This window comes from Haliotis rufescens, unplaced genomic scaffold (genome assembly GCF_023055435.1).
Source record: "Haliotis rufescens isolate VD_foot unplaced genomic scaffold, xgHalRufe1.0.p SCAF_8, whole genome shotgun sequence".
In the NCBI taxonomy this organism is placed as follows: domain Eukaryota; kingdom Metazoa; phylum Mollusca; class Gastropoda; order Lepetellida; family Haliotidae; genus Haliotis; species Haliotis rufescens.
In genome coordinates, this window is record NW_025964372.1 from 42,515,106 (window position 1) to 42,530,949 (window position 15,844).

Consider the following 15,844-nt stretch of genomic DNA (forward strand, 5'->3'; position numbering starts at 1 on the left):
TGTATATTCATTGTCTTTTACTTGTTTTTTGCAAATTGTAAAAGAGTAGTTGTTGCGTGGTTCATGGGTACGTTTAATAACAGTTAAAACAAGTCGGGTCTGGTACACAAAGGCAATTCACAAGGCTCAAAAATCTGGTTCACTCGGGTCAGGATCAACACATGTGCTCCACATGGTGGCTGACACCTTGGATCTAACAAAAGTGGAATTTCAGAAAAAATGGTTATAGACTGGGTTAATACTAAAACAATGAATAGTATCAATTAATTGAAGCCCAGGTAAAATATCTCCAAACACATAAACAGCTATCACTGTATAACAGCCGCCCCAAATGTAGGAACTAAATTTTAAACTAAATAAAGATCATGTCAATGTTTCACAATAAATACAAGTTCATGATTTCTTCAACCTGAAAGAAACACATTTGGAACAAAACATGGAATCAATGGCTATCAAAATGTCATTAATTGTCAACTGGTTCAGGCACATTGTCTTATTCAGTCATATTTTGGCAATTTGATCAATTTTGACACTGGTCGGAGAATCTCATTGTCACTGGTCTTCACTTTTGCTGATCGTACTCTACCGTCGGTCCCTGCATAGGTCTCTATCACTTGTCCAATCTTCCACTCACTGCGAGTGTGAAGAGGGTCAATGATTAGCACAACATCGACAGTTTGTACATTGCGCCGTTCGTCCGTCCATTTCACATGTGGCTGGAGATTTGGCAAGTACTCCTTGATGAATTTCTTCCAGAAGTGATCAGCTAGTACTTGACTTTGACGAAATCGTTTCTTTGTTAGTCTGTCTTCATTCAGGTAGACAACCTGAGGAAGTGCTGGGTCTGATCTCCCGATCAGCAAGGTGTATGGAGTTACAGGATCGGTATCGGAGATGTCAGATGAGGTGTAACCCAAAGGTTTGGAGTTCAGAATAGATTCTACCTCTGTCATGACAGTTCTCAGGACAGATTCACTGACGGATTCAGTTCCTAGTATACTGCGTAGGCCATACTTGATTGATCTAATTTCACGTTCCCACAATCCACCAAAGTGAGGGGCAAATGGCGGATTGAATTGGAATCGGATATGGTTCTTGGCGAGTTTTTCTTTCAGTTCAGAGTTCATAGCTTCAAAAGCTTTGCACAATTCATTTTCACCACCTTTGAAGTTTGTGCCACAGTCTGACAACAGTTCAAAGGGACAACCCCTCCTGGAGATGAATCTGCGAAGGGCGATTAGGAATGCGTCCGTGTCCAGACTGTCAAGTATATCAATGTGGACGGCTCGGGTTGTCATGCATTTAAAGATGATTCCATACCTTTTCTCTCTGCGTCTGCCAATCTTTATATACATAGGCCCAAAGCAATCTATTCCTGTCGAATAGAAGGGTGGTTTGAACAGTCTTAGCCGAGCCTCTGGTAGGTCGGCCATCAAAGGAATCTCTGGATTTGCTCTCCATTTCTGACAATCATGGCATTGTCTCTGATGTTTTTTAACAGATTCACGGCCTCGAAGAATCCAGAATTTTCTTCTGATTTCACTGTGTAGTCTTTCAGCACCATAGTGGTGGAGGTCAGAGTCATATTTCTTTATGAGGAGCTTCGTAACATTATGATTTGGATCTAGAACAATGGGATGTTTTACATCGATTGACAGTTCATCACATCTTCTCAGTCTACCACCAACACGTATGACGTAATGGTCTTTATCATACTCTGGACTGAGTTGCGAGAGCCTGCTGTTAGATGCTATTCTCAGACCTTTGGATAATGATTTCATTTCATCTGGAAAGCATTCTTCCTGAGCTTGGCGATACAATTGTAGTTCAGCTTTCTCAACATCAGTAACATTGATGGAGGCCGCCCCATCGGGATCCTCGATAGTATTGATTGTGGCATCAAGGAGTTTTTCCCATGTTCGATGTAGAGATGTATCAGCTTTGGGTTGAACTGTGATGTGACTGCAGAAGGCTTTCTTTAGTTCAACACTACAGGGATCAGTTTCAGGTTTTGGTTTTGCATCACTGAGAGGCCATTCAGTATCTGAAAGGTTTAGAAATGCTGGGCCATTTCTCCATCTTGTCTCTGCACACAAGTCCTGCAGTGTCTTTCCTCTGGTGATATCATCAGCCGGGTTTTCCTCCGACGGGATATATTTCCAGTCATGATATTCAGTAAATGTTTGAATTTCTGCTACTTGAGTTCCCACAAACACTTTGTAGCGACATGACTGGGATGTCAACCATGCTAGGACAGTTGTTGAGTCACTCCACATGATCACTTTGTGAATGTCAATGGTCATTTCACTGGTGAGTGTGCTGGCAAGGTGGGCTCCTGTTAGAGCAGCTAACAGTTCAAGGCGGGGCATTGAGAGGGCTTTCTTAGGAGCTACTCTGCTTCGTGTTGCAACAAAGGAGACATGAGATGATCCATCATTGGTCTCTGACTTGAGGTATGCGACAGAACCATATACTTTTTCTGATGCATCACAGAAAATATGTAACTGTCTCTGATTGACTGGTTCAGGTGGATCAATGCATCTTGGAAGTGAGACTTGGTTCATAAGTTTCAGTTCAGATTCCCACAGATGCCATTCTGTGAGAAGTTCACATTCTGGAAGTGGTTCTCCCCACTGAGGTTTGTGTTGCCACAGTTGCTGAACGATGACTTTGGCTCTTGCTAGATAAGGTGTGAGGAATCCAAGAGGATCGTACTGACTTGCTAGTATCCTATATACTACATTCAGTGTCAGAGTAGAATATGCAATGGGTCTGTACTTGTAAGTGATACGATCCTTTTCACATTGCCATTGAAGGCCAAGAGTTCCTTCGTGTGGTTCAGTGTTGCCTTGCATGAGCCACAATTCACAAGTTTCAGATCTGGCTTCACTGGGCAAGTCCTTAACAACGTCAGGATCATTGCTTATCCACTGTCGGATATTGAATCCACCAGACTTCATAACATGACGTACTCTACTGATGAACTCCCTGGCCTTATGAACTGTAGGGAATCCAGACAAGCAGTTGTCAACATAGAAGGAATCTTGAACTGCTTGGTGCACATCAGGATATTCCTCTTTGTTTTCTGTGCCCAGTCTCTGAATTGCATATGTGGCACAACATGGTGAACAAGTTGTACCGAATGGTAATACTTGCCATTCATATATTGAGACATCCCTCTCTGTATCCATTTTCCTCCAAATGAAACGAAGCAGGTTTCTGTCTTCAGGCAACAGTCGGATCTGATGAAACATAGCTTTGATGTCTCCTGACACAGCTATGACATGTTGGCGAAATCTCAAAAACACCCCGAGTAAGGAGGCACCTAGTGTCGGTCCTGGAAGTAACTGCTTATTCAGTGAAAGTTTCTGATATTCGTATGAGCAATTTAATACCAGTCTGTGTTTACCATGTTGTGCGATAACGTGATGTGGGATAAACCAGGACTCTGGTGTTGAAGATGCTTCTTCTTCACTTATCACTTTGACATATCCCTTGACAACAAGTTCTTGGATTTTCTCATTGTGTATCGATGCTATGTCTGGATGCTTGCTGAGTCTTCTCTCAGTTCTTCTCATGTTCTCTAACACAGACTCTTTACCTGTTTTGAGTACAGTCTTGTCAGGTATTCTGAGAAGAGGAGTGGCGAAGTGGATTTCACTACTTTGACGGTTTTGTCCTCAAGGGTTTTGAAGGCAAAATGATACATTTCCTGAATGACTTTGACAGGATATGTATAGTTGGACAGGTTCATTTGTTCAGAGGTGAACACATTTTTGATTTCATGCTTTGTATCTGGATCAAAGGGGGATGAAATAGAGAGGTTCACTCTATGACCATCACAAGGAAAAGGTTCAGATTGGATCGTTGTCAACAATATGGAGTCAGGTTTTATTGACAGTTCAAGGTCATTCACCGCAGATGACAAGATCATGCTTCGCATTGACCTATCATCCAGCAAGGCAAAAGTTTCAATGTCACATTTGCCATGTAATGTTACAGGAACATTTTTCAACATCACATTGTTGGGATTGTCTAGATAGAATGAAGTTGTCTTCTTCACAGTAATATTGTTCAGTTCATGGATAGCATGAAGTATGGTTAGATGTTGACTTTTGCACTCTCGGCATGGTTTCTTAAGGTTGCAGTCTTGCTCTTTATGATTTCTGCCACAACGGATGCACCTGTTTTTGTCCTTTATCCATTGAAGTACATCCCTTGTTTCCAACTTGTGGAAACTTTCACATGCATTTACGTGATGGTTCTTGCTGTTACAATAGGCACAGTAAGATTGGTAAGACGTACTCGGAGTTTTGGACCCGGTAGGTGTGTTGAGCATAGCTGTAGCTTGTTTTGTTTTTGAATCTGACTTAGTGGTGTTTGTCTTGTCGGCAATTGCATGAGCTGCAATCCTTCTTGCCCTTGACTTGACATTCAACCACTGTGAAAAGGATACAAGGTCATAGTTTTTGGTATTACTGATCACCCCTTTATTCAAACAGTACTCGACAAAGTTGTCACGTAAGGAGCCTGGCAACTTCGTAAGAAGTGTGTCAACATGTGAGGCAGTTTTCAGCTCATAGCAGTCATTACCATCTACAGATGTCAACAATCCGACAAGGGACTGAATTGATAAGGTGAAGTTGTCAAAAGCTTCGTAATCACCAGGTTTGATAGTGGGGAGAGTCAATATGCGATTGATCTCGCCTCTAGCTAGGTTATGATCTTGCCCATAATTCTCCTTCAATGCTTCAACAGCCTTGGTGTAAGGTGTGGGATGACGGAGAAAACGTGTAGCGAGGGTGAGTGGTTTACCTCCTAAACGTTCTAGGAGTACTCAATATTTATACCTTTCACTGAGCTGTGGGTGAATATCAAGGAGACTTTCAAGTGCCATCTGCAAAACAGCAAAGTCTTTCTCTTTACCACTGATAACCATGGGTAATCTTGGTTTTGGCACCCCATATGCTGATAGAAGAAGTTCATAATTTGGTGCATTAGCAATTGGCTGTTGTTGTTGGGGATAGTAACTACAGGCTTGTGGCATGACATTTGGTTGAGGTATTATTTGTGGAATGCTTGGCATTGGATTAATACCACTGGTGTGTGTTGGATATGTATGAAATGTAGACATCCCTGTCTGATATGGAGGCACAACTGGGTCATATTGTGAAAACACTGGCTAGTACGGTGAGACATTTGGAAAGTCTAGACTAGACATGTGACCAGGATATGTGACATTTGACACATGTTGGGGTTTCACAGGTTTATGTTCATATTTCTGTTTCATGATAACCTGAGGTTTCTTTGGAATGGCACCACTTGAATTGTGAGTTGATATTACCTCCGACTTTACAGAGATTGGCTCTGCAAATGTGAACACAGATGTGGTTGGCTCAGTTGTCTTGGTACTAGGACAGGAGGCTGTCCCTGAGGTTTCAGATGTTGAGACTCTTGTCATGGTAACAGGCGTAGTTGACACTTTGGAAGCTGTAACATTTGAGTTCAAGTTCAATGAAGTAATGTCAGGTAATGAAATTTCAACATTCTGAGAAGAAATTGGCACACCAAATTGTAAGTTGAATTCCTTTGCATTGGCATCGAGACTTGATACCACACCAGCTGGAACACTGGCACGGATACTGTCAGTGATATTTGTAGCACCAGTGACCTTTGACAATTCAGATACAAATGCATCAACATTTAATTTATCATCAATGTCAGTTTCAGTCTTAATTGGTAAAACAATGTCTTTATCATTTTCAGAAACCATACCATGAATAACGGATGCCATTTCTAATTCAGCTTCTACTTGCCTCATTTGACGATGTCTCTGCAGTGATGATTGAATTCTCTGCTTTTCTCTCAAGCATTCATCAAGCTTATCTTTCATTTTATCATGAAGAATTTCTTCTTCGTGTTGTTTTTTCAGTTCACGTAATTTCTGTGCTGCTTTAATTTTCTGTAACTCAGCTTGTTTTTTTTTCTGACAAATTTGAGGAAGCGGTAGATGAAAAATCAGAAAAACATGAGCGGGAAGGAATTACAGAAGTCACTGACCTGACATCATCCTGAATATGTTCACTTGGATCAGGTACACTATGCAGATAGTCCTGCAAATGTTGAGGAATTCGACGCTGTCTCTTACTCCGTTGTGTGTCACTCATTTTCAACTATTATCCGGCTCGCGGGACCATTTGTTGCGTGGTTCATGGGTACGTTTAATAACAGTTGAAACAAGTCGGGTCTGGTACACAAAGGCAATTCACAAGGCTCAAAAATCTGGTTCACTCGGATCAGGATCATCACATGTGCTCCACACGGTGGCTGACACCTTGGATCTAACAAAAGTGGAATTTCAGAAAAATTGGATATAGACTGGGTTAATACTACAACAATGAATAGTATTAATTAATTGAAGCCCAGGTAAAATATCTCCAAACACATAAAAAAGCTATCACTGTATAACAGTAGTTCTGTGAAAGATGGGCCGTAATCTCTACCAACTTATTAGTAAACTACTTATCTGGATAGGCAACTTACTAACCAATTTGCAAATATTTACGAACTGGTTAGTAACGTCTACTAACATGTTAGTGTCTCTGTGGACAGTGAAATTCGCTAAGTTTAAAAAAATCAAATATTGTTCACGTTAATTTAATCACAAGGGTAATGTTTATTATGTTTGTGTTCAAAATACTGGAGGTGAGGTGAGGTGAATTTGGGTTTAATAAGATTATTGCACTTATATAGCGACGCGTGTGTGTGTGTGTGTGTGTGTGTGTGTGTGTGTGTGTGTGTGTGTGTGTGTGTGTGTGTGTGTGTGTGTGTGTGTGGCTGCATGTACTAGTCCGGACTGATGCTGATTTATAGTGCTAGCTCACTGAGATACCATGCCGCAGTTTTAACATGACTACCCCACTCAGTATACTCTGTATACTGTCTCTGAGCCGACCGGTCCTTGTTTTAATCCCTTAATGCCGAGCGCCAGACAGGGAAAATAACAAGTACCATCTTTTAACATCTTTTGGTATGACGCGGCCGGGGATCGAATCCTGGACCTTCCGCTCTCCGGGCGGACACTCTACCACTAGACCACGGAGGCGGTAATACTATAGGCCTAAATTGGCACATGCACCTGGGTTATATACTTTGGGGTTTTCTCAACGTCTCTGTTATAAAACTGAAATGATGTTCAAAGCAGCGAAAAACTGCTCACTCAGTCACTTGAAGTGCAGAGCGGACGTGGAGGGAAAAAGATTAAGTAATTGTATGCAATAAGATTTGGCTTGACAATGAGTAAATATGTAATCAACGGCTACCGAATGTGGAAAGAGAAGTGCAATATGGCGGTTCTTAAACAAAAGTGACAAAACCCTTTCCATATTCAAGAAATCACTGCAAAAAAACATAGTCCTTTGCTCGATTTCGAATATATCATGAACATGTGTTTACAATATGTGAAGCGGCGATAAACCAAGCTGGCTCGCATAAGGAAAATCTGCTCTTCAGCAATATCCTGTCTAGCTCAGAGTACAGTGGCGGATCCTGGAGTTGAAACAAGGAGGTTTGCAGCAGGAACCGACAACATTCATTATCAGCTCCTGAAACACTTGCCCGATTCAAATTTGGAAACACTACTTAACATATTTGTTGAAATATGGACAACTGGAAATTTTCCGCCTTTGGGGCATAATGCCATTATCATTCCAATACCCAAGCATGCCTGGGATCATACTGATCCACCCAATTACCGTTACATATTATTAACTAGCAGTGATTGTAAAACCATGGAGCACATGGTCAACAATCGATTAGTCTGGTACTTGGAGACCAATAATCTCCTGAGTAACATCCAGTGTGGGTTAAAAAAACAGAAGTACCATTTATTATTTGGTGCGTTTAGAATCATTTATAAAAAAATCCATTATCAACAAACAAACCATTTCAGATACGAGTGGGCTCTGCCCTGTGTGATCATTTCGATCAAGATGAGTGCGTCGCTCAAGGCAGCATCCGATCTGTCAAACTTTTTAGCATCAAACTTCATAGTCTCACTAAAGTATTGAACGCTTGTGTTGATGGGTCACCTTTTGTGGATGATTTCAGCATTTCATGCCGTGGTAAGGATATGCAGAGAAAGACAACTACAACTATGTGTTTGCAAATTTCAAATATGGGCCAACGAAAACGGTTTGACGTTTTCTCAATCCATACCAAACTGCATTTTTTTTGGTCGTAAATACAAACCGCACAAGGATCTAGAATTACTTAAGATGGTACTACTATTAAGGCAGTAGATGAGGCCAAATTCCTAGGCCTAATATTTGATCGTTACGATTGGAAAGAGGGTCAGACAACTCTCCTCTAATCATACAGGTCATTGATACGCTCCAAACTAGATTATGGTTATATTGTCTATGGTGGAGCCTTCAAACGCAACTTGGAAAATTAGACTCTATACACCACCACGGCCTAAGACACTGTCTTGGAGCTCCTGTGGAAGTTTGTATGTGGAGGCTGATGAACCTCCCCACGAACAACGCCACATTAAACTGTCACTGCAATTCATCACTAAATTGCATTCAAATAAATCACATCCAGCATTCAATTGTGTTTTCGACCCTCAATATGAAAATCTGCTCCTATATTTGTCAAATCTGGTCCCACACTTGGAATCAGAATTCAACCACACATTACTGCACAAAATTATTTCTCCTTACCGTCTACTGTCTTCTCCTCCCTGGCAGATGGTGAAGCCAGAGGTAGAACTTACTCTCAAAAAAGAAAAGAAAAATAAACATAAAAAAATATTAAACAAATCCGTTGGTTATCAACACGTATATAACCAAATGCGGACAACATACAATTCTCACATTTTTACAGACGAGTCTAAGGATGGTGGCAAAGTTGAAAGTGCAACCATCATTGGATCCAGAACTGTCTCCTCAAGTATCCCAGATAATAGTTCATGCTTCACTGCTGAGGCCAAAGCAATCTCAACAAATTTCATCATCTTCTCAGATTCCCTGTCTTGCCTTCAGGCCCTCCCCGCAAACCACCCTTTTATTCAAGACAGTTTACAACTTTATAATGATATTTCTACTGGCCAACGTGACATCGTCTTTTGCTGGTTACCAAGTAATGAAGGCATAGCAGGTACCTCGACACCCGATGCCGAAGCTAAAGCAGCTCTTGACAAACCACTATCTCCACTACTTATACCGAACAGTGATTTCGAACCAACTATCAAGAGTTATACACGGGATCTCATGCAAATGAGGTGGGACACCCAGGTAGGAGGCAATAAACGTCACTAATTTAAACCAATAATCGGCGATACCTACATGGGTTGTCAATCAAGAAGATGTCGTATTGGCCACAGTCGATTTACCCATGAGTATCTACCACAAATAACAGATGAGGGCGAACCTCCTAAGTGTATCTCCTGTGATGAAAGGTTCACATTCAAGCACATATTGATTGTGTGGACTTTGCAATCCCAAGGGATTCACATTATCAAACAGAAAATCTAAAAGATCTCTTCTCACGTGTAAGCGGGCATCTCATTCTCTCTCAGCTACTTGAAAGAAAGTGGTCGGTATCATAAATTTGAAATATGTGAATAAATAACTAATACCTTGTTTTTAAATTTGAGGTGATGGTTTTACCAAGTGACATTATTGAAGGCTCTGTCTAGGAGGTTAAAGTACCGTAAAATTATTGTCCCCCCTGTAATCCTATCACAGTCGATGTAACTATCATCAACTAGTGCTTTAAGCCAACTTATTGCTGAGTATATTCTAATATTGGCTAGTATTGTGCACACATCAATAAAGTGATGATTAAATCCTGCTGGGATATCGTGCATTAAGCTGAGGTACCGCTGAAGTCCCCAGCGAGGTGGCCTAGCCCAGGTTATCGGTGGCCTAAGGCCCGTGTTTTAGTGTTAGCAGGCATCTCATCCCAAGGTACTCCAAAAAAATGTCTTGTATCCTAAAGCTTGTGTATGTGAATAACTAATGGATTGATCTTCTTAATTTGGTGTTTTACTTTTATCAACAATTGCCCTCTTTGTAATGTGACAGGTAATTCCTGTCATAATCAATGTAACTATCATCAACCAGTGTTTCAAGCATGTATTTTATATTGGCTGGTATTGTTCCCAGCCACCAGTGGCTAAAGTGATGACGTTAATCCTGCTGGGTTGTCGTGCAGGAAGCTGTGCCACCGTAAGTCCCGATGATCCCCAGGGGGCTGGCCTAGCTTCGGTTGCTGGTGGCTTATAGCCCGTGATTTCAACAGTTGTACATAATATTGGTATGCCAAAATAAGTTTTTCAAATTTGCTTTTAAATATAACTTTATATTCATGACTCATGATTTTGTAAATGATACCTCGTGCGACTGATAAATGTCTACGGCGTCCCAGTGTGATGAGTAGGAGTAGCATATGGCATTCATGGTCAGTAACTGGAATGGTATCAAAAAGTAAAGCAGAGCCGATGGCACATACATATTGCAGGATAAAGAAACCGATTGGCTTGAAATACAGAATGCATTGCAAAGTATATCCGTAGTTAACTTGGATGTAGCATGTTTGGACTAAATACACAAAATATTAACAAATCTAAGAACTTCCCCTTATGCATGGTAAATGTATACGCCCACTATAAGAGTGGGTGACCGAGTGGCCGCTTTTAGCAATATTCCAGTAATATTACGGCGGGGGACACCAGAAATGGGCATCACACATTGTACCCATGTCAGGAATCTAACCCGGGTCTTCGGTGTGACGAGCGAACGCTTTAACCACTAGGCTACCCGACCGCCCTTCACATGTTGCATGGCCTTAAAAATGCAAAAAATGGGTTTTGTCGCTTCTATTTACACAATCACACCAGGAGACATGCGTGAAAAGTCTCATCATATTACTAAATAGAAGCATGGATGAGCTAGCTTCGTTACGAGTTACAGGATGACGGTTACCTTTTGTGTGACCTACATGCACCACCGCCCACCCAAAAAGGAGAACGCGTTTCCTGAGAGAGTGAGACCTTTTCCTTATGCAGAAAAGAGGAAGTGTTTTCTTAGTGAGTTCAGTGAGGAAAGTAACAAGTGAGCGGTTCGTAAAGAATCAACCACGTGACGCTACAAAACAAACATTAAGTACAATACTCCATAGTCGCAATGGCAATGTTAACAAATGCTCTCTTTGTATTCATTTCAATCTAAACCAGGATAAAAAATTTACATCCGTGTCCCTTCTGTGCATATCACTTTAGGAGCCAGTATTGGGCGACACAAGCACGTGACATATTCATATTGTGACGCTATCAAACAAACATAGTCGCAAGGGCAATATCAAAAGACTTTCTCTATGGATACATTTGAATCTCAGCAAGGATATAAATTTCAAGTCATGACTGATCATGAGAAGAGTACAAAGTAAACGCTACGCTGTCGCTTAGTGGAGGAAATTTGCTAACCGATTTCAAGAATACATCCTGGTTGAATGTTGAAATGCAGTCTGACCCGAAAAAGGATTTTGAGAAAATGAAGATTCTTATTCTGCTAACGTTAAGCCAGTTTGGATTGTGCCAAGACAGTGAGTACAAACATATATTATGAAACATGTCGTTTACGTTTAGTAACCTATGGCATGCCAATATATTGGGATATAGTTTTTGCGTTTAAGCTAATGTGTAAAGAAGGGTTTACTGATGCCCATTAAGATATACTTTTTTTTAATTATCTCCATTTGATGGCAAATAAACGCCGCACAAAACGTTCCATAAAACATAAGAAATTTCAACGGCAGGCAAATTGCATTGTACGATATCAGACTTTATCAGAAACATGTGTTTAAAGTCAGCGTATCCTGTCCCACTTGTGGCACCCGTCACTCGTAAGTTATCCCAGATGTCATTTATATGGTCTTTCACTGTCAGATATGTCTATTGCATCCATTTGGTATTTCGCGGTTTTAATACACACCCCAAATATCATTCATACAATCTCTCATGGTCAGTAAGTAAGGATAAGATATATGGATGAACGACTTCTTTAATACAATTAGGAGCGACGTTTTGGTGTAGGTTCTAACACCGTTATCAAGCATTTAGTCAGGTGAAACACTTGCTTGATAACAAGCTCTCATAGAATCTCACGGTCAGGTATTTTGGTTTTATCTGATTCATTTATTATGTCAGTGTTTCAGTGATATGAGGTAGAATGGGTTTAACGTCGATTTCAAGATTATTACACTCAGAGTGTATAGCAACGCACATGCACGCGTATGCATGTGGTGGTTTGTTCCAGTGCTAGCCTACGGAAATACCATGCCACAGTTTAACATGGATAACTCACTCAAACTCCGAGCCAACCAGTCCATGTTTTATCCCCTTAATGCCGAGTGCCAGCCAGGGTGTCAACAAGTATAGATATGGATTTGTTAACACCACAGATGGCAAAATGACGGTTGCCTGTAATCAAGGCTGGATTAGACAAAACCAGTGTGATAAGGTGTGTTTTGCCTTGAACTAATATTACGTCAAAGAACTCGTATGTAAGCTTCTACGTACTTTAACTTTTAAATATGAGGGCAAAACTATACCTCATTACACTTCACATGGGGTTTGAGCAAACTTTAATGTTTAATCATATTTGTATGTACGTGCATGAAATTGACATATTAGCTTCTACATACCAGCAGACATCATGGTTATCAGCTACCTACACTTTGTCCTTGTTGAATACAATGTCATGATGAAGTGTCTCGTTTGTTTACAGGCCACCGTCGCATGGTTGGTTGGTTTGTTGTTTAATGCCGCACTCAGCAATATTCCAGCTGTATGATGGCGGTCTGTAAATAATCGAGTCTGGACCAGACAATCCAGTGATTAATAGCATAGGCATCGATCCACGTAATTGGGATCGATGAAATGCATCAACCAAGTCAGCGGGCCTGACCACCCGATCCCATTAGTTGCCTCTTACGACAAGCATAGTCGCTTTTTACAACAAGCATGGGCTGCTCAAGACCTATTCTATCCCGGATCTTCATAGTTAGCCGTCGCATGGCAAGAGAACGGTTTTGCGGCGTCAGGCAATAAATACTTACTATTTTTATGAAAATTGTGTGATTGACGGGTGCTACCAATCGAGCAGGTCATGCTCACCCGTTTTTCGAATTCCAGGGATCATCACTTATTTCTAGTGGTCCATTATTATAATTTTCACATCTATGTTGTCCTTTACGCCCAATGGATTCTTCTTCGGCGGATAATCAACATTTACATTTTATAAGTTACAGAATTTACATGTTATTTCATGACTTCATTGTATTACATTTCACATAAGTGTTCCTGTTGATGTGAATGTTTTATCAACAGCAAACTGCGTTTATTATATGTTGGATTTTGCAAAGTGTGATTAATATTCGCATCGGTTGACTACATTTAATATTATGAGTAGACTGACTCCACGATTATACATCAGGGCAAAAGTAAAGTACTCCTCATACCTCTCAACTTCAGATGTCATTCAGCGTTAAGTACACGTGACGTATTTACAAAGAACATAACTTCATCTATTGTAAATATTGTTAATGTCCATATGTGATGGGCGTAAAGTAAAGTTAATGTTTCTGTGAATCATTTTACATTTGCCAAATATTAATGACATACAGCCACACGCTTTTAGTCTTGTGACTTCACATATGGTCAGATTATACATTTTCTCGACGCGAATAGATGAAAGATTGCTGATGCGGCGTTACTCTTGTGGCCTGGAACTTGCACCAGGTTGATTCTGTATGGTCCAAGAACATGCCCGGGTCACTGTGTATAGTTATTGATAAATCTACTCCAGTTCGTTTTAAAAATACTTTTAGATTTTCGCCTGAGCCTACATGTAGATATTGTCGTAAGTCAGGGTATATTAATTCCGAAGGTAAAGAGCTGGCTTCTTCTCGTAATGCTTTTGTAAATAACAGATCACAGCCTTGCGAGGTTCGGATAAAGAGGAGTTAGCTTTTTGTATACCAGTAGTGAGAGGGGTAGTTACCTTTTGTTGGTAATTGGTTTGTGTCAGCTAGCTATCATTCAAAAAATGAGTTTTCTATGAGGAAATGAAATCCGCCAGATGTTCCTGCTAATAATAAATGGAAACCTTTTCCTCAAATTGTTCTTCCAAATTCATATAAAAAACATGTTTTGTGTTAGACACATAAAAACTCGTTTGACAGGTCATTTGGATGTGAACAAAATTTTATCCCATTTGTTTTGACCTAATTTGCGGCATGATGTGGTTGAACATGCCATTTATGTAAAAAAAAGTTGGCAAACCTAATCCGAAAATCCCAACCGCACCTTTGAAACTCAAACTTTGAAGAACCTTTCAGAATTGTCATTATTGATTGTGTTGGTTCGTTGCCTAAACCTAGGTCAGATGAGAATAATTACATGCTTACTATCATGTGTGCTTCCACAAGGTTTCCAGAGGCTATTCCTTTACGGAGAGTTATGGCTAAGGTTATCGTTCAAGGCTTTGGTAAAGGTCTTCACTGAGGTTTGTTTGTCCAGGATTATTCAGTCAAATCATGGCTCTAATTTTCATGTCATGTATTTTCCAGCAGCAGTTAGGCAAATCCAGGTTAAGTCTAGATCATATAATCCTGAATTTCACAGAGCTTCTGAGAGACTCTTAAGAATATGACAAGGACTTACTGTCTTGAAACTGAGAAGGATTTTGAAAAAGATTTCAGACTGACAGTAAATCGCCTGATGCACTGGAGCCGTGTCTTTGCAGGGTCTTCATTAGACAGTAAGGATTTTAAAGGCAAAGACAACATTATTGCTGGTGCAGTTGGCAGAATGTGATCAGTTTTGACTGCAAACATGATTTTGCATTTTTGTAAAATATCATAATTATCATGTCCAATGTTTTTGCACTTTATTTAGCAAAGAAAGTTATCGCTATGTTCAAACCTTCTTTCCCTGAAAGGGGAGAGTGTTATGGGGCAGTGTCATTAAGTGTTGAATCTGTTGTAATTGTTTTTCATTGTTTCTGTGGAGATTCAGTGGAAGTTGATAGCATAGTGTTTTGACAACAAGTAGTTGTTAGGAATGCAGTACTTTCTAGCGATATCAGTGGTGTAGAAGTTACTCTATTTGGATGTCCTTTGGAGTCAAGTGTAATATAGAATCTTCTGGAACAGCTAGACTAGTCCAGCACTGTACAGAACCTTCTAGAACATATTTAGACTATATACAAAGCGGCAAGCCGGTGCCTCACGCATTTCCCATTACATCACGCCCAGCGGTTGTGTAACGATGACGTTTTGACCCTGGACATAGAGCCTAGGCCTCATTGACCATTGTTATTGCTAGGTGAATATTATTGTCACTATTATGTGTCATGCTTCCATTGTAATTGAACTGCCATTGAATGTTGTACTGCCACTATATTGTAAACTGCCATTGCAATACTTTGCAATAATTTCCATTGATTAGACACCTAGTTAATTTATACCATTTCTTGGTTTCACACTGAATTCTTTTACGATTAGATTTCAGGGTTATTATGCTAACTCTCAGAAAGTAAAACAAAAACAACAGTTTGGTGGGAATAAATGGGCGCAGTATATTTCAAATTGGACAGTAGCTGGGAGCCTAGGGACCTAAAAGCTATAGTGGGTGCCTACCCGAAGGTACCTGGGCAACCCAAGCAAAGCAAAGGAAGCACACACCTACGAGGATATCAACATTCACATCGATAGCGCCTCCTGAAGCACCGCAGCAAAAACCTAGTACACAAGCAGTGTACGCACATACAAATCAAAG

The 15,844-nt window shown here is 40.4% G+C and overlaps 2 protein-coding genes across 4 annotated transcripts in view; one reads left to right on the top strand and one right to left on the bottom strand.

Moving 5' to 3' along the window:
- Positions 1-497: 497 nt before the first annotated feature.
- On the bottom strand, positions 498-5,794 carry LOC124114945. The gene is made up of 4 exons (XM_048389821.1): positions 5,345-5,794; positions 4,306-4,441; positions 3,602-3,795; positions 498-3,098 (listed from the first exon to the last, which is right to left on the bottom strand). Exons 1-4 carry the CDS (start codon positions 5,792-5,794, stop codon positions 498-500), a joined length of 3,381 nt encoding a protein of 1,126 aa, XP_048245778.1.
- A 5,540-nt stretch (positions 5,795-11,334) lies between these two features.
- Positions 11,335-15,844, top strand: part of LOC124114974 — a 31,461-nt gene continuing 26,951 nt past the window's right edge. For 2 of the 3 annotated variants that reach the window (XM_048389170.1, XM_048389171.1), the window contains exon 1: positions 11,335-11,607. In XM_048389170.1, the coding sequence (XP_048245127.1) occupies positions 11,523-11,607 (85 nt within the window). In that variant the 5' untranslated portion in view covers positions 11,335-11,522. The remainder of the gene's footprint in view (positions 11,608-15,844) is intronic. The other variant, XM_048389169.1, reaches the window with a different exon arrangement.

Excerpts from the sequence above, each read along its gene's own strand:
- LOC124114945 (XM_048389821.1), bottom strand. The coding sequence starts at position 5,794 with ATGGCATCCGTTATTCATGGTATGGTTTCTGAAAATGATAAAGACATT. Across the intron at positions 4,442-5,344 it reads CAATCTCTGTAAAGTCGGAG|TGGTTGAATGTCAAGTCAAG; the intron begins GTAATATCAACT and ends TCCTTTTCACAG. Across the intron at positions 3,099-3,601 it reads CAAGACTGTACTCAAAACAG|AGACTGGGCACAGAAAACAA; the intron begins GTAAAGAGTCTG and ends TATGCAATTCAG.